Raw genomic sequence first — 18,659 nt, forward strand, 5'->3', positions numbered from 1 at the left:
TTTTATTTAAATTGAAAAAGTGTATAACATAAATTTGGTAAAAAAAAAAAAAAAAATTTACAAGACACCCTTGGTAACACCATTACTTCTATAAAACAGAGCCTAAATAAATGAGATAAACTTAAAAAGAAAGAAATGCTATTTTGAAACGACGAAAGAAGTAAAACTAGTAGCAGTACTATTGATTTTATTTATTTTTTTGCTTGTTTTGGAATTTTCCACAGAAGTTTAGTCCACTATATTTGGTGATTTGGTCTATGGTCTTCAATGAAAAAGAACAATTATTTCTCTTTCATAAATTTTGATCTTTTGTTGGCAGGCCAAAGGCAAAATTGACCATTATTTGCCTTTGCGTTTTTAGTTTACTATCAGAGGGTATTACCTGACTTTTAGCCTTACTATTTAGAGAACTTTAGAAAGCTACTTTTTTAGTTTCATATTAGTTGTAACAAATTTGTTATTAGTTTTTAATCTATATATTAAAATATACTTAAGTGAAATCTTGTTTGATTCGTCTCATTACAAAGATTATTAATATTAAGTTTTTATAATTTTTTATCATACATAATTAGAGACATTAAATATTGAATTAGTGCATTGCATTGCGTGAAAAAATAAATATTGCAAATGAAAAAGAAACGCAGAAAGTAAATTATTCTGTCCTAATATGGTTTTTTTTTTAGAACAAAAGTGAATGTTTGATAAAGAATTAAGAGTATAAAATGTGTGGGTCTTTAAAAATATAAAATAATACTCCCTTCAATTCTTTTCAATTATCCCATTTAGGTTGAACACAAATATTAAGAAAATGGAGGGACCATCTTAAATAATACACCCATAAGCTGTAGTAAGTATTGGTAATAAAGTTGATTAAACTCTAATTATTCCCTCCAATTTTTGATGAGTGGCATAGATAAGTTTAAATTTGGAGGGAAAATTACAAATTGTTCAATTACATAATTAAAAATACAAAGTCTTCATTGCAATTAATTAAATTACACAATTAAAAATACAAAGTTTTAATTGCCATTAATTAAATTACATAATTAAAAATTACATCCCCGAAAAATTAAAATTACATTTCATAAAGGGGGTTTTAATCTATACTTCTACTTCCTCCTCGATCTCTTCAACACTTTATTCACGGCTACAAATAACGAACACTTTTCTCGGGCCATGTGAATACGGATATCATTTCGTTCATTGACTTCAGAAAAGAGGTCGAACAAACCGAATATGCATTCAGTGTATACGTTAGTCACTTTTAAAAAAATGCACTAAAAAACGAAAATCATTAATGCCATCTAAAATTTAAAAATTTTTAAAAAACTCAAGTAATGAGAAACAGTCTAAAAATCCAAACATAGCAATCATCATTGTGGGTCACAGATTTGTAGATTTCTTTGTTTGTTCTCCTTTAAACTTTTTTGAAGGTGAAAAAAAAAGTTAGAGAAGTTTAAATTAAGGATGTATAATCAATCAAGACAAATATGGATTGTGAATATTGTGAGGAAGTGGGTGGAAAAAAGTAGGGTATCTAATGTGAACCTTGGTGGGGGTGAGGGCCTACACCTTTAGAATGATAGCGTGACATATTGCCATTTGCTAATCTTATCTATATATTCCTTATAAATGCTTTTTATTCAACTTTCCATTAACTTTATGTAAAATGGTATCTTTTATTACCCATCTTTCTAAGTCACATCATTTTCAACTAAAACTACTACTTTGATCTTTTATACTTCTAATGTTTAGGCATCTAAAAACCTCCTTAATTCAAACATTTAATATATAATATTTTGAGAAAAATTATTATGCTTTGCTTAATTATTCTTTATCTATCTTATTAAGTTTTGCAACATTTCTTTTTTAGTTTGTTCTACAAATTTTGTTGTGTCTATATTTTTAATCATAACTCACACGTTTGCTTTAAATCTTTTTCACATGTTTGATTTATTTTTACTTCATCCAAATATTAATCTCATTTCTCCACAAAAATATTTTTTTCACCTTTTTTCCTCTTTTCTCGGTTTGAACAAGCACTATACTTGCCACAAGCCAATGGAATAGAGAATCAATAAAATTTAAGCTGTTCTTGAATTTTAAATAATATTCTTGTTGTGATTTGAGATTTGTTTCTTTGCTCAATTATGTGATTTGAGTTGTTAGATAGTCTACCATAGTAGATATTGGTAAGAGATTTTATTTTAATTTAGGGAGAATCATTGAATTTTAGTTATTGGATAATGAATTTATTGTATTTTTTAGTTTATTGAGTAAATAAGTGTTTTAGTCTATTTTCTTAATTCTTAAGGACATGTATCACAATTTCCCAAAAGGTTTATGTTTCTCGTTGATGTTGATGTTGATGTTGATGTTGAAAGCACATGCTCACAACATACAACTAAACTTGAGATTAAGCATTTACTTAAAATTCTTTGTAAAATACAACAACTCATAACTCATTCTTCCTCTAATTAACCTTTTATATAACTTTTTCTAATATACTCTAATTAGTCAGCAAAATTCCTAGCAATTCTTATTACCATTCCATCTCTATTGCAAAAATATGATTGTTTTCTTGGAATGACATTGACAAAATCTGTGCAGATGTTGCACTATTATTTAATTTCAATTCCTTTTTTAAATATATGTTATTAAATTACTAGACATAGATCATCATGCATAATCAACGTCCTTAGTCACTTAGGATGCCATATTATTATATTATATCATTTAAGGAATTACATGCTCTTCGATTAATTATGAGCAATAAATATAAAATGTTCAAAGAATAGAGATAAACTATGACTATATTAATTGAAATTATTATTTTACTAGAATACAATTTTGATATGTATATTAATTATTTAGTTTGGATAACGATAATATATACTTGCATCTACACACACACACATATATATATATATATATATATATATATATATATATATATATATATATATATATATATATATATATATATATATATATATATATATATATATATATAAGGCGCTTATGGCTCAACGGATAGAGCATCTACATGTGGAGTTAAAGGATTGGGATTTGACGCCTACAAGGCGCAGGTATTAATTGATGGGTTTTTTGACTGCACACATCTCTCTTTCTTTGCTTCATCAATTTCTTTTTTTTTGCCATCCATTTCCTTTGCTTCATCTTCATTCTTGGCAAAGATGCTTTTCTTCTTTTCTCAAACGATTTGACAAGAGATGTCTTTTTAGCATTAGGATCATTAACACGACGAAGAATATCCATCTCTTATGAAGTTTAAGTCGGTTAAAACTAGTCTTGAGCACACGAGGGCTTTGAATAAACTTCTTTCACGAACCCGTTTATAGTAAATAATCAGTTTAATCATAAAAATCCAAAGTCAAAAATAAATTTTAAAATTTCCAAACATTTTTTTTATACATACATGCGATAAAAGACATCATATCTTTATATCCTAAAAAATGCTCCATGCAGTACGCAACATATGTACCACTCTCATTTTGATTATTAGCAATAGCCCATTCATACTCGATGCTGTGAAAATCATATGTAAGAACATCATCCGCAGCATGATGCTCAATTGTTTTAAGAAAAGCACTAAATAAGTCCCGTTTCACAAATAGATAAAAAATATTGAACATTAGAAAATCACACTTAGTGCCGCGTCAATATATGTAACTGATAATAAGACATACCACATGTTTTAGGATTGACCTTAGATAATCAGGCTTCTCATATGTGACATTTACAAATAGAGGCAAAGTTTTTGCTTTGTATCAATAACAACCAATGAAAAGTGGTCTTCTTCTTGCAAAGGAAATAAAAACTAAACAAAAAAAGATATTAAAAGTAGTAAAGTTTAAAAATAAATACCAAAAAATGCTTATTACTAGGAATAAAATGCTTAATCAAAACTTTATGTTGCCTATTCAAAGCATTTGCAATAAAATGCCTACTCAATTTTATGTTGCCTATTCCAAACTTGTAATTCACTAGTTGTTGCAAGTCATACTCCAACCTTTAACAATTGTATAACCAAAAATGACTACTCTAAGGTTTAAACAACATATTCCATAATTTAAAACCCAAATACATTCGTTAAGTCAAACAACACTAAAAAATTGATTTCATACCAGTGTAACATTGTTCATGTCCAATTTTGTGGAAAAAGTTTTCAACCAAAATGTCCAGCACTGGAAGATGTTGTCGCTAAGTTGATCCTTAGCATCATCTTATTTCGCCGAAAAATAATTTAATTATTGAAAAAGTTGAATGTTTTAGAAAAATAAATATTTGACAATCTAAACATATATCGCAAGATAAATTTATAATTTACTTACACAATGGTTAGTGCCAAACATGAATGGGCGAATAACAAGGTTGGAAAGTGTTTTAAATTGTTTTGCTCTAATAGCATTGATGTAATTAGCCCAACACTCCAACAACGAAGTTGACATCGGTTGAAATGGTTCCAAGGTATGAATATCACTCCTCCTTACCTCCAAATATTCATTTGAAAACCTACACAAAACCTCCCTGCAAAATATAATAAATTAATAAAAATCGTTTAAAATGTACGTTACACATTAAATGAAGAACTTACAAATCATCCATGTCTTCTCTAAAAAAGCAATAATCTGCAACCTCCTGTTACTAAGCATAAAAGATGAGACATATGTAACTGTATGTTTGTTTGGCGAACCCAAGACTCAGTTTGCAGATGTCTTTTAAAGCTGATGGTAGAGTATCATATTTTGCAACTGGTGCAATAAGTGTATTCTTCTCTATCCTTTCTACACCCCTCACATTCATTACCAAATTAATTACCTCGCACCAATTTTTGATCTCTTTCTAGATGTTTCAATAACCTTAACATCCTTAATAATTTCATGTGCAACATCTCTCAACTCTTCATGTTAACCACCAAGGAATTTAGTGCTTTTTATCAAAAATTGCACTAGTCCAATTGTCCACATTTTGTAACCAATCAACATCTTTAAACAACTTATCTGTAGGGGAGATAAGAATATCATCAAGAACTTCAACAACTTAGTTCTTTTTGGGTTCAATAGCAAATAGCCTTTTCACGTGGTCACGTATAACCACATTTATATTTCTAGTTAAAATCAACCGAGCCTCTTCCATTGACTGTAAATCTAAGAGAAAGAAACAGTGCTGAAATTTTCAAATACAAGCGTTATAATGCAATTGTACAAGTAAAATGCCTACTCTAATACTTAAATAATAAAATGTTGAAATTTTCAAATCCAAGCATTATAATGCCAATTCCAATAAGTACATGCCTACTATATTACTTAAAATAATACAATACTAAAATTGTCGAATCCAAAAGTTATAAAGCCAATTCTAAAAAGTAAAATGAGTGCTCTAATTCATAACGTAATAATACTACTTGACTTGTTACTACAAAAATTGAAACAATAATAAAATACTCACATTATCTTTGACTTGTTCTCTTACTTCTTCATTACTAGAAAATTCATTCAATGGAAGGATCAAGAACTTCCCTTGCGATGCATCATCAACTTCATTGCCTTGATCATCTTTTAAGCCAGCCACAACCTCTTCATCCCTCAAGCACCAATCCTTGAAGATATAACTAATAGGTAAAACAGTAAAATCAGTTAGAGAATTATCAAAACCAACTTCTTTCTCCTTTTGCAACCTTCTCAAAACTACTTAATTAGTCAAATACTTTATAAGAGGGATTGATTTTGGACAATGCCTACCTTGAAAATGGTAACGATAACAAAATGCAACCAATAATATCAACACACATCCATTCACTGTTTCACCCCCTTTTTGCACCTTGTCTACTGAATCAAACAATAAATCAAGCACAAATGAACACCAATCAAGCGTTAGAATAACAATCACATCCTCAACAAATTGTTAGAAGAGTCTTCCTCACCTTAAAATCATGAAGAGGTCATAATAGAATAGCAGCAGCATAAACTACAAACAATTTCTTAAAGATATCTCCACCCTTCGGATATCTTGGAAACAATTTAACAAATGCTTGATACTTATTTCATCTTTACATTCCAGTCCAACAAGAGTCTTTCACTCACTCACAATACCATCATCAACATTTTTGAGCAGTTTGAATGATATGGAAGGGTTAAGAGGAAGTTCTAAAATGTCCTTAATTTCATCAAAAGTAATGACATAATTTGAACCATTCCAATTTGTTGAGTCCTAGAATTTGGGTCAAAATTTTAGAAAGGAATAATTTCAAATCTCAACTGCAATAAGCCCTCAAACCCAATATGTTTCACAGATTCTATTTGCATCTTAGTTAATACTAATTTTCTCTTGCATCATCAAAAATCATTAAAGCTTGTAATTTGTAAAATTTGATTTATTGACACTAGAATATATCATAAACCAACAAAGAATATTTCAAAACAACAGTAATTCGAAAAGCTTCATACATCACATAAAAAACCACAGTTCATCCAGGGCTTAAAAAGCCTGATACATTACATAAAACACTAATTATAAAGCTTAAAAGACTTAATCCAACAATATATACTTGATACCCCGCCAGTACTACACAATCATCCCCATCAGTATACACTGCCCAACAGTACACATATAAGTAAGCAGCAGTACATAGCACATTCATCAATACACCAGTATATATACAACAACTAACTCATACACCAGTATTGGCAGTATACATATAGTAGCTAACTAATATTCAGATTATATCTTCTTGCCCAAACCTATTATGTGAATCCAACTATAAATTCAAGTGTGAACTACCTATACAGTCATATTCCAAGACATTGCAACCAATTGTCATTTATAAGTTCATCAACTGTCTTGTTTTGTATTAGTGATAAACTAAGTCAAGTGACTAGTCACAACTCAAATAGTTTCTTGTAACTGTTTGGAACTTTATTTTGTTGTATATTACTTCTTGCTTGTAGTTTTTGAGAGAGTGTTAGCTCTTCAGATCACCCAACATAAGTAGTTCTAAAATGTTAAGCCTTCAAATCATGTGCACTTTGTTCGAAACAATTATGTCTACTGTCTGTGAATATTGCAATTCAAATTTGATTCCAGCCATCAAGTTTTTACGATTCATGCCTATGAATGCTTCTTATGGTTATTTGGACAGTTTATCTACGGCTTCTGGGTAAGGAAGGCATATATAGATGTTCCTCATAAAACCATAACACATACTACCTAAATACAACAGATAATTCATACAACATTTCATACCAGAACACATACACCAGTACCATCTAACTCATACAATAGCCAACCTAAACAAACAACCTTATTTCAAGGCATATAATTCCTAATGAAACACTTAAAAGGCCTAATCAAGGCATAATAGTACTACTATACAAATTAATAAATAAATTTTTAAACATGCAATAAAATCACATAAGTATTAGTAATTGAATTGTACTGTAATAATTTTCACCTACCAGTCTTAGATTTAAGTTTGATAATGCTAAATGCAGTTCTAACTCCTTTTTTTGTTCTGTAAACCTTGATCATCAAAAACTTCACCAACAGGACTTCATGATGGTGCTCTGATTTAGGAGCCATAACTAAAAAAAGCCAAGAGCAAAAAAAACTTAATCAAGCACTAAAAGACCTAAAGTGAAGAAGAAATACAGAAAAAGGTAAGAAAAGAAAAGTAGAAAAAAATCATTTAAGAAAATTTAATCAATACTAATATATAACAATATTCAATTGTATCATGTAAAACGAAATGCAATTGAAAGTGAAAACACAAAATGCAAGTAAAATTAAAGAAAATTCGAGATTACATATAACAATTCCGTGAAAAAGGTGCACAAAAAAATTGTAAAAAACTAAATCAAACATTATATAATTAAATGTGATAACAAAATGCAAAAGAAAAATGGAGAACAAACTAGGTAGAACAAGGTTATTAGGATCGGGATCTACCTAGGATCGTTGAGAGGGTAGGATCGAAATCTGTAGAATCGGATCGTAGGATCGTATGATTCTACAAATATGTATTAATGTGTTTTGGATTAGTGATTATCAATTATTTATTCTCTTTTTAAGTTGTTAAAAAATAATACTTTTAATAATTATTTTTAAACCGCAAATTATGAAAAACTTAATATTATGGAGGCATTGATATAATTATTTTAAATATCTATTTATACATAAGTGAAATTCATACTATATGAGAATTTTTATGATTGAAACTACCCATGTAAATCGGATCGTTGGATCGTAGAATCGTGTTATGATGCTATCACCTGAATTCTTGAGCTATGTAGGATCGCACGATTCTACTACATTAAGATTCTACCTATGATCCGGATCGGTCGCCTATTTTTAAATTGTAAGATCGTAGAATTATTAAATAGAATCAATATTCTGATAACTATGAGCGAGAATCAACGAGAGAAGAGAGTAGAATGATGAAATTAGAACAAGGAAGCGTAACTGGTCTCATAAGGATTGCAGAGCAGTACTGAATTGCAGAGCAGTATTATTCAATGAGAGAAGAGAGTATTGAAAATAGAGCGAGAAATAACCGTGTAAATTAGAAAAATAAGTTGGGCTATTATTTGGGATATGGGCCTTGTATTTGAAAGCCCAAAAAAGAAGTCGCATGTATGCAGCGGTTGCATACAATTGTTTGTGCAACAAATGTTGCTCAAAGTTAGAACCTTTAGAAATGGAAGAGCAAAAAAAAAAAAAATTATACTTTTAAAATCAAATTTTCCTTGAAAATGTCATATACAATTTATAACTGGGATTACAAGATGAGCACTTGTTTTTGATTTTTTAAAATATTATGTTTTGTCAAATTAGATTTAATTAATTTTGAGCGGACCTAAAAGATGGCCTCTCTTCAAATAAACAATCTCCCCTAACAATTTGTGTTTTCATTATCTTTAACAGCAATTATGAGACCAGTCCAAAATGCATTATCGAGTCTAAAACCCTACACAAAGACCATCAATCACAAATCCTTTCAGACAGTGTCGTTCATCTACTAATGTTAGAGTTATTGGTGACTTGAGTGCACCATTCAAGACTATGCATTAGTATGAGTGCATAGAAGTGGAATCTTTTGGGTGTTTAAGTTAGTCACTTAATGTGTAGTTAAGTTGGTAGATTAATTTGTGTGTCAATGATGGTGTTTAAGTTGCTGATCAATGCATGGAGTAAATGGTGTGTTGATGGAGACACTTAAACATTCGTATTATGATGGTAATCAAGGCATAATGAATGATAGTTAATGAGAAAGCTAAAGGATGAAGATTGAGGCATCGAAGTAATGAAGCATTGTCTTCATCGAGCATTGAATTCGGTTTTTGACTCTTGATGTTCCTTGAAGTTGTTTATTGTGCATTAATCCTTAGCCTTAATTATGTAATACTCATTAATGTACAAACCTCTATAAATAGAGGTCTCATATGTCATTGTAACATATCCACAAAATACACCCCAAGCTAAACACTAGCCTATATCTCTTCTCTATTGTAATTTCCATATTTGAGATTTCTTTGAACTCCTTTAATAATATAAGAAATAATACACATCAGAGGACGTAACCTTAATTGGGTGAACCTCGTTAAATCTTTGTGTCATTTTTATTGCATTATTATTTCTTACAAACATCGGTTTTATTGATAGCGTAATTTATTTATCACAAGACTTCGTACTTTCGATCTTGGTGATATTAAAGATTGAAACGCGTCGTTTGATCTCTAATATAGAGTTGTTTTCAACTTAAGTTTTGCAATTGTTTGTTCAGAAAAACAGAACAAGAAAAATTTTCGACCTCTGGGATTTCATTGGAAGCAGGGATTTCTTGTTTGATCTCATTCAGTTGTTCCAAATTGTGCTTCTATGTTGATTATGGTAATTTGTTCTCATGATTTAGCTAATTTGATTCATAGTGTGGTCTAATTCTATTGGGTTTTATAATTGATGAAAATTTCATTTCTCTTTCTTACATAAATTGGTGAATTTATCTATTAAAAATAGTCGGATACATCAAGCATGATGATGATGAAATGACAAAATACTCCTAGTCTAACGACTAACATATACCATGTTTCTCTTAAGCATTCAGTCGAACACTTAATTGCATACCTCATGTTACAAGGTGAAAGTAGGACTTCAGTTGTTGGAGCAGAAAATTTCTAAAGCAGCATTACAATAAGAGGTTAAGGGGTCAAAAGCATCAGTATTTGAGCAGTTTGGTTATGTTAGCAGCAAAAAGAGAGAATTAAGCTAAAATAATTTATCCCCTTATTTAACACATTTTCAATTATATTTTAGAGTAGTTCGTGGGTAACTTCTGCCCAATAGTAAATCCACCATTGCCATGTCACCTATTATGCCATAGATTGTGATCATTTTGGTACTTCAATTGTTATTTCAGTTGATTACTTGATGAACATTTAGTTGTTAAATCAAACTAGTTTTTTTGTTGGTTTGAAGCTGCCAAAATGGTGCAAGTGGTGACTTTATATATCGGCAAGTTGGTTAGGCTTATAGAAGGTAATTGTAGACCAAGTTAATTTTTTGTAGTGCTTTCAAAACAATATTTACTAGAAAAGGTTCTTTGGTATGATTCATAACATCTTTGTTATTTGGAATGATTAATAATTGGCTATTACAGATTATTGTGTGTTTGGTTGGCTATCCGTAAAGTATGCTAAACAAACCCTTTATAAATAAACTAACAAGGCCTTCAAAAAAATTTGTCATTTTTTGATCTGCCTTTCGGAGGCGGCTAGCGTTGGGGTGAAAACTAATATATATGTGAATGTGCATTATGCATGTGTCACTAAAAATCTACGAGATGCCCTTTTCCTTATTATTGTCTGTATCCATCGTGTTTGCTCTAATCCTTTTCCCTATTACACATTGGCGTAGGGAATAGGGAGTAAAGAACTACAAAATAATAATGAATATAGGAATTGATTTCCGACCAAAACTCAACTCAACTGTAAAGATTTAGGCTTTCTACTTAAAGAGTTTTTTTTAATTATTATTTAGTTGTTGACCATGGCGATCCTCCCTCACTTGTAAAGTCAAGTCCAAGTCCTTTTCAAATTATCTTAAAGATAATCCAACCTAGCTCTTGCAAAGCTATGATTTTCATGTTTCTTTTCATGATTATTGTTTACGTTCCAAAAGATATTCAATAATTTGTTAGTGTGTGTAATAATCAAAACTTTAGATTAACAAGTTGTAGGAGATAAATCTAGTAATGTATGTGAACTTAAGTTGTATAAAATTTGGTGGCTATAATAATTAGAACTAAGAGAATGACTAGAAATTGAGAGTATTTATAGAGACTAACGGAGTAATTAAAGAGTGTTCATTTAGTGATTAAAGACATTAATAGAGATAGTTAGAGCGGGAGAGTTGTGGTGAATGGATGATCAAATGATCATCTATGTATAGTGGTGACTGCAAGAATTGACCTTATTTTTAAAAAGGAGCGACTATTTTTTGGGCGGTTCTTGAAACTGTTTGTTCGGCTAATTCGATAAGCTGGTTTGATTGCCCTTATTCATACAATTACCTTGCTAAGCCGGTTTGGGCAGGTTTTGGTTGCTAATCCTGGGTGATTCTAGTCTAGTTGGGTAAATAGGCCCATGGCCATCTCTAGTTGAGTTTAAGATTTATGGAATTTCAAGACTAATCTGGAGTCAATTTGGGCCAAAGTAGGTTATGATTAGAGAAATATGGTTCATGTTAACAAATTTATCAATTAATATCTCGACTTAAAGATTGGGTTGAACCATAATCAGAAAAGATGAGCTTGCTTGAAGGTCAATTTTCGGTTTTCGTTGCTTAAATTCTTAAAATGGTTTGGTTGATTAAGATTGAGTTAGTCATATCACTTTACGTGGAAGATGGTTGAATTTTAATTTAGTTTAAATTTCAGATTATGTCAGTTTTTTGTTTGTTTTAGTTTAGTTTGGATCCTTTTTATATGATTAATTCTTAGAATCTTTTTTGAGTTACTTTCAAGATTGATAAAATTCAGTTTATTTTCTTTTCAAATAGGACCACATTGAGTTTTCGTTTACTTTCAATTTAAACTTGCTTTAGGTTACATACAAAGTGATCAACCTGTTAGATATTTAGAGTATAATAAATGTAAAGTTATATATCATGTACTATGACAATAGTGGGACATATAAGTGTTATAACTTAACTTCGAAGAAAAGGCAAAACAATGTAAAGAAAAAACGTAAACAGAGAAAAGCCACGATGCGTCGCCTATCGGCAGTGACTTGTCACTTTTCCATGAAAGCAATTTACGTAGGCATTAGAAAACAACGACTCGTCGCCAAGTATAAGCGACTCGTCGCTTTTCGCTAGAATGTGATTTTCGCATTTGCTATACTTATGTAAGGATGTGTTCTCTCATGAAATCTTATTAATGATCAGTTAATGTTTGAATGTATGGTATTACAGCATGCAACACTATTGTAAATAGTGGAAGTTGCAATTGGATAAGTTGGTCGTTGCATAATATCATATTCTGCTTTTATGTTTTTCCTCTCTTAGTTTCCTTACCTTTTCTCTTACATGGTTATAGAATCTTGCAAACTCCATAATTATATTTTTGATTTTACATCTTATTAACCCTCTTGTTCCTTCACGTTGCTATGATATATAGCGCTTATATCTTAGTGTAAATCATTGTATCTCAATAGCGTATTCTTGTGGGCGTTGACTTTCGTCGTTACCAAAGGATATGAAAACAAGTAAGTTTTCTTGTGATTTATTAATAATAAAATATGATATTTTATGTTTGAAGTTGTGAGAAAACTTTTACATACTATTAAAATCTTCTTTTGGATAGTGATTTACATGTTTTCAAAGTTTTAATTTGAAGTAAAGGGTATTAGTATTTTACAAGTCATGATCCAAAGAAGTGGGTATGTGTTATATAATTTTGATGATCAAAGTTTATGATGCAAATAATAATAAGGGTTAATATTTTTAATAATTTATTAAGAAAAGAGAAAAGAAATCTATTCATATATGATCATCATGATTAAAAAGGCAATGATATTATTGATAGTATGAGATTAAAATTACTACAATGTAATAGATTTATATATTAAGTACAAATAAAAATTACCAATATACATTAAGTATATGTTTGATCATTTATCTAAAAATTGAAGTATCAAGAAAATAATAAAAATCCTGATGAAATATTTTATGGAAAGTGTTCAAGGAAAATTAATTAATTAATTTTAATCAGAGATTAATTATGGAATATTTCATAATGAATTATGAAATTGGTTAATATTTGGTAGTAATCTAAAAGCCATTTATGATGACTATTGTTTAATCAAATAATAATGATTATTTACAAATGTTGAAGCCTTGCGAATTTTTTGGTAGATGTTGGGATAATCAGCAAGAGAAGCAAAGTAAAATATTGTTCCTGTCTTAGATGAAGTTTCTCTTCCTCTCTGGAATGAGGATCCTGAACACCAATGCCTTGTTATTGTGAAAACTAAAATTAGTCAAATCCCAAAGGAAAGTTGGCAGCAATGGCAGGGAGATCAAGATAGCACGCCCTTTTGGATTGTTGCCTTTCACAACGATGAGGGTAAAGAGTTGTCGTTGGGAGAACAATGGAAGATTTTGACGAGGATTATTATTTGACTGTACAAGCGAAGTTGGTACTTATGAATATCATGAATCTGTTTCAGAGTAGCTGTTCTGCAGTTATAATTTGTGCCGTCAACTGTTCTCAAAGTTAGTCCCCGCATGACTTTAACTTTGGTGGCTTGCATTCAGGGAGCTAGCGGCACTTTCTCCTCATGAACTTGTGATAATAGCATCTAAGACTTGTGGCAATTCTTGTAGTAGAATGAACATGTTAGCATTCAAAGCGGTCTTCTTTTCCTGGCCTATCTTTATTTAGCTTCCAAGTAAGCGACGCTCTATACGGCCATATTACGCGTCTCTACTCGTCCATCATGGATCTCTTTGTAGAAGACTTGGTTACACCACATGGTCGTGTATTTGCAAAATGAATAAGTTACACCATTTCTTTCGTTCCCCACTTCTGCTGCCTATTGGTATGATTTTCATATATCTGTGTATATTTTTTAATTGTTTATTCTTTCGTTGTGGAATAATGCTTCTATCTTCGAATAATCTTGATTAAAATAAATTTACTCTTTCAGTTGATTAGGCAGATTAAATCATGCAACATCGCTGATTTTACTAATGGATAAGTAAATCTCTTTGTCATGACAATCTGCTGGATACTGGTATTAGCATCAAGTTTGCTGCCTTAGTTTACTTAGCTTTATAAGCGTTGTTCATTTATAAACGCCATGTTATCAAATTGCGATTAAGATCCGCTGGAGCTTCAAACAATTTTTACAGATAATTATAGATTTATTAGGAATTATTTGTGTCTTTATTTCTTTATTTCGGTTAGTGTTACCAAATATTGGTAATTAGTAGTCCATGTTAGCTTCTTGTTTCTTTATTAATTAAATAACAATAAACCAAGAACATATCTGTGCACGACATGGTTGTCAATTTCATACTTTGATATTATTAAGAACTTAAGCTATTGATTATCAAGAATTCGTGCAGGCCACTTTATTACCCTGTCTTTCTCAACCATCTAGTTATTTGTCAGTTGTCATATTATGTTATTTATTTTCAAGCTTACAGAAAATTGTAGTTTTGTTGTATTCTCCTGCCATATCCAAGATTTCATCTTCAGCGCCTTTGGTTTGATTTTAATGGGTCTGCTCTCGTCCCTTTCGCTTTCTGTCCTCCTTGTACGATCTTTGTTCTCTTACTTTCTTCCATGTCTACAATCTTTTTTCCTCTGAAACATTTCCATGAAGAAAAACACCAGCTATGTAAATTCCTTGCGGATGGTGTCCGTCTTTTGTTGTTCTTTAACTTTCCTTATTCTTCTTACCTTAAACAAAGTCAGCGGCCTCGGCTCTTCCTCGACTATTGCTGTCAGCTATGGTTTCAACACTGTCTGCGGCATACTGGCAGGAAAATCATTGCAGGGCATCCAATGTTTCCAACAGGGTAAAGTATTTTCTGTCCTTCCAAACATCTCCTATGAAGCCATTGCTGGCGGCCGGGATTTCTTCTGTGGTTTGAGTTTTAATGGGACTGAGCTCTTCTGCTGGAACGCAGGATTTTCCAACTCCAGTTTCCATGGAAAGCGAATTTACCATAACACCCTTTTCCCGTTGAATGATCTAACAGTTGGAGATGATCAAGTTTGCGTAGTGCAGGCCCGAACTGGTAAGATCCTTTGCTGGGAAAGAGAAGGAAGATTCTCTTTCCTATCCCCAACATTGCCGCCTGGGGGAGAAACGGCTTTTGTTGCAATCACAGCAGGGGAAGGGTTTTCATGCGCGATAGTGAAGGATGAAAGGAATGTTCTTTGTTGGGGTGAAAGTGGGATGGGGGATTTTATTGAAAGGGAGTTTGAAAATCTATCAATGCTGACTTTAGTTGCTGGGAAATCCCATGCATGTGGTATCACAATGTCTGGGTTTCTAATCTGTAAAGGCAACAACAATTCTGGCCAACTCGACGTCCCTTTGGAATTCCCGTTTCACTTTTCTGAGCTTGCACTCGGTGGGACCTACTCCTGTGCTTTGCAAAGAAGTAATGGTTCGGTCATCTGCTGGGGTAATGGCGGAAATACATCTGTGATTGTCTATCCGAAGATCCAGAGGTTTTCATTCGTGTCAATTGTTGCCGGAATTGATTTCACATGTGGTCTGAAAACCAACGATTTTACTCTCAATTGTTGGGGTCTTGGCTGGTCCGATGAGTTTAGTACTACACTTCCGTTGCCAAGTATGATTCCTGATAGATGTGTTCGAGAATCTTGTGAACTTTGTGGCTTGTTTCCAGGTTCAGAATCACATTGCAGTGGTGATACAATTATATGTAGGCCGTGTGTGATTGATCTTCCACTTTCGTCAAGGCCTAGAATGAATCTAGCCCTAGCAGCTGAGCCGGCACCATCTCCAATAGCAGTTTCACCTTCATTTCCTGTTCCATCCTTACCACAAAAAAGGGAAAAAGACCGTCCTTTTTGGGCATATGAGCTATTTGGGCTTGTTGGTATCATATCTGGAATATTGGCCCTTGGTTACTGCTTATACCAAAAACGATCATACTTTTCAAAGGAAAGGAAAGTTGAAAATGTTACGAGGGACAAGGAACTTAATTCTGTAGGGAGTAGTAATGCTGCTGATTCAGCTTTTATAGCAAGTAATGCTTCAAGTGCACCTCAATCAAGATCGTCGTCAATCACTCAGCTTTCTATGACTTTGGCGTCTCAGAGGAGCTGGGATCATTCGTTAAAGCACGTGGAAAAGGCGGAGGTGTTTACCCTGATGGAGCTAGCTGCTGCTACCAAAAATTTCTCTTCAGAAAACAAGATTGGGAGAGGGAGCTTCGGGACTGTGTACAAAGGAAAACTTACCAATGGCTGTGAAGTGGCCATCAAGAGGGAAGAAATCTGCACCACCAAGAATAGAGAAAATGCATTCGAGTCGGAATTGATGTTATTATCTCGGGTTCACCACAAACACTTGGTGGGTCTTGTCGGGTTTTGTGAAGAAAGGAACGAGAGACTTCTGGTGTATGAGTTTATGAGCAATGGAGCTCTGCATGATCATTTGCATTGCAAGAACACAAGCAACAATGGTAGCCCATTGAATTCATGGAAGATGAGAATCAAGATTGCTTTGGACGCAGCAAGAGGGATCGAGTACCTTCATAATTATGCGGTTCCACCCATCATTCATCGAGATATCAAGAGTTCAAACATCCTTCTTGATGCAAGTTGGGTTGGAAGGGTTTCCGACTTTGGGTTGTCATTGAAGGGTCCTGAGAACGAGGAAGGGAGCATGTCTATCAAAGCAGTTGGGACATTAGGGTATATTGATCCCGAGTACTATGTTCTTAAGGTTCTGACAACCAAGAGCGATGTGTATGGTTTTGGGGTCGTTTTGTTGGAACTTTTGACGGGTAAGAAGGCCTTGTTTAAGGAAGATGAAGAACATGGGCCAACAGGAGTGGTGGAGTATGCAGGTCCCTTCATTGTGGCAGGGGAGATGTGGAAGGTCTTGGATAAGCGAGTCGATCTGCCAATAATGAATGAGTCTGAGGCCATCGAGCTCTTGGCTTACACCGCGATGATGTGCGTCAACTTGGAAGGGAAAGAAAGGCCAACAATGTCGGATGTAGTTGCCAATTTGGAGAGGGCCTTAGCCCAATGTAGAGGCAGCTCTGGTACCTTCTCTCCCAATTTCTATTCTTTTAGTTGAAATGAATTCTCTTCACAAGTCATATTTCCCACGGTTTTGTTCGAGATTATATCACTTTTTTGGTTCTGTTTGTTTAATTTTCATTTTAGACTTCTGTTATAGTGCATTTCCATTCGTAGCTTTTACTACTTAATTAGTGTACATGATAAAGGTATTAATAGAGATTGAATATTGAAGGGAACTTTTGGAGTGTGACATTTTTGTATATCTGAAAATTTTCTAGAAGGCATCTTTGAAGAAAATCAAATATGTGAACATTGGTAATAATCCAACGCCTTTAAGTTGCTCTCATTTAGGGTGGGGTTTGGGGGGTCAGATATATGCAACCTTACCCTTGTCAATGATACAACTAACAAAGATGTTTTTGATTGACCCTTGGTGACATAATATTGATCCAGAACTAGTTGACAACAATATATTTATCATCTTAAATGAATTTACTTTCATCTAGGCATAGTTTAAGAGATTGAATGTATGTACTCTTATCGTTGCAAAAAAAAAAAAATTGATAGCAACTTTGAGGTGGAACTTCACATAAATAAGAATTAAACTCCGACACTTTAAAAACTATAATTTTTCTGTTTGTCGAAAATAAAAACAAATTAGTCAAGAGAAGGGGACCAAAACATTAGAGGGAAGCATGACTTTTGTTGTTTAAGGGAGGCCAATCATAAAGCTAAATTTCAAATTGACAAGCTGTCTATGCTTTTTAAAACACATCTTTGTCAAAGGCAAAGCTGTAAACTAAGATTATGGAACAGCAATATGTGGCATTGTTTCTTTCATTATAAATGAATGTTAATTAAGGACTCCTTTAGGCAAATTGTAACGATTTTTCTAATTTCTTTTTTTCCTACTCTTTCTCTACATGTTTTCTAAGTGAAAGAGTCGCACAAACTCAATCACTTACGACTTTAAAAGATTGGTAAATGGTATTAAACGGTGGTAATGTGAATAAAATCTAGTGTAATTTTGGTTGAAAAATCCCTTGCTGTCTTGATGGCCATACTTATCCAACTTTAATCATCTCATTTTCTTCATAAATTTCATTCCAATGCATCACCATTGGGAGAGTGGTATTAGCTGGTAATGAAAATTTGTAAACAAAAAAATTTTTGTGATCATAGTTTCATTAACATGGGAATGACATGAAACTTTTCATGAAATGTTATACTATAAAATATTCCCATTACCAACATTTAGTACTAATAATCAAACGGGCCGTTAATTTCTAAGTTTAATCACAGTCTCTTATTCATCATATTGCCTTGCATAAAGTGCTTATGTTAA

The 18,659-nt window shown here is 32.4% G+C and overlaps 2 protein-coding genes across 12 annotated transcripts; one reads left to right on the forward strand and one right to left on the reverse strand.

Annotated features, from left to right (window-relative positions):
• Window positions 1-4,105: 4,105 nt before the first annotated feature.
• On the reverse strand, window positions 4,106-8,519 carry LOC130814246 (uncharacterized). Of its 8 annotated transcripts, none has more exons than XR_009042348.1 (5): window positions 8,242-8,519; window positions 7,479-7,604; window positions 5,766-5,852; window positions 4,619-5,635; window positions 4,106-4,551 (listed from the first exon to the last, which is right to left on the reverse strand). XR_009042348.1 is itself a non-coding variant. In XM_057680332.1 (4 exons), exons 1-4 carry the CDS (start codon window positions 7,882-7,884, stop codon window positions 5,610-5,612), a joined length of 294 nt encoding a protein of 97 aa, XP_057536315.1. In that variant the 5' UTR covers window positions 7,885-8,223; the 3' UTR covers window positions 4,106-5,609. The 8 variants fall into 8 exon arrangements, 5 of the variants coding, with proteins under 5 accessions (XP_057536315.1, XP_057536314.1, XP_057536316.1 ...); XR_009042346.1 differs by lacking the exon at window positions 8,242-8,519 and adding an exon at window positions 7,827-8,223 and having other exon boundaries at window positions 5,473-5,635; XR_009042347.1 differs by lacking the exon at window positions 8,242-8,519 and adding an exon at window positions 7,969-8,223 and having other exon boundaries at window positions 4,106-5,635.
• A 1,090-nt stretch (window positions 8,520-9,609) lies between these two features.
• LOC130814248 (putative serine/threonine-protein kinase-like protein CCR3) lies at window positions 9,610-17,576 on the forward strand. 4 transcript variants are annotated; one of them, XM_057680337.1, is made up of 4 exons: window positions 9,610-12,782; window positions 13,432-14,117; window positions 14,995-15,102; window positions 15,214-17,576. In XM_057680337.1, exons 2-4 carry the CDS (start codon window positions 14,069-14,071, stop codon window positions 17,367-17,369), a joined length of 2,313 nt encoding a protein of 770 aa, XP_057536320.1. In that variant the 5' UTR covers window positions 9,610-12,782; window positions 13,432-14,068; the 3' UTR covers window positions 17,370-17,576. The 4 variants fall into 4 exon arrangements, with proteins under 4 accessions (XP_057536320.1, XP_057536319.1, XP_057536318.1 ...); XM_057680336.1 differs by having other exon boundaries at window positions 13,432-15,102; XM_057680335.1 differs by having other exon boundaries at window positions 14,995-17,576.
• The last annotated feature ends 1,083 nt before the right edge of the window (window positions 17,577-18,659 follow it).

Source organism: Amaranthus tricolor, chromosome 5 (assembly GCF_026212465.1).
Source record: "Amaranthus tricolor cultivar Red isolate AtriRed21 chromosome 5, ASM2621246v1, whole genome shotgun sequence".
Lineage (NCBI taxonomy): Eukaryota > Viridiplantae > Streptophyta > Magnoliopsida > Caryophyllales > Amaranthaceae > Amaranthus > Amaranthus tricolor.

Excerpts from the sequence above, each read along its gene's own strand:
- LOC130814246 (XM_057680329.1), bottom strand. The coding sequence starts at position 7,884 with ATGTTTGATTTAGTTTTTTACAATTTTTTTGTGCACCTTTTTCACGGA. Across the intron at positions 7,605-7,826 it reads TTTTCACGGAATTGTTATAT|TTATGGCTCCTAAATCAGAG; the intron begins GTAATCTCGAAT and ends GGCTTTTTTTAG. Across the intron at positions 5,853-7,478 it reads CAAACTTAAATCTAAGACTG|TAGACAAGGTGCAAAAAGGG; the intron begins GTAGGTGAAAAT and ends TGTTTGATTCAG.
- LOC130814248 (XM_057680334.1), top strand. The coding sequence starts at position 14,901 with ATGAAGAAAAACACCAGCTATGTAAATTCCTTGCGGATGGTGTCCGTC.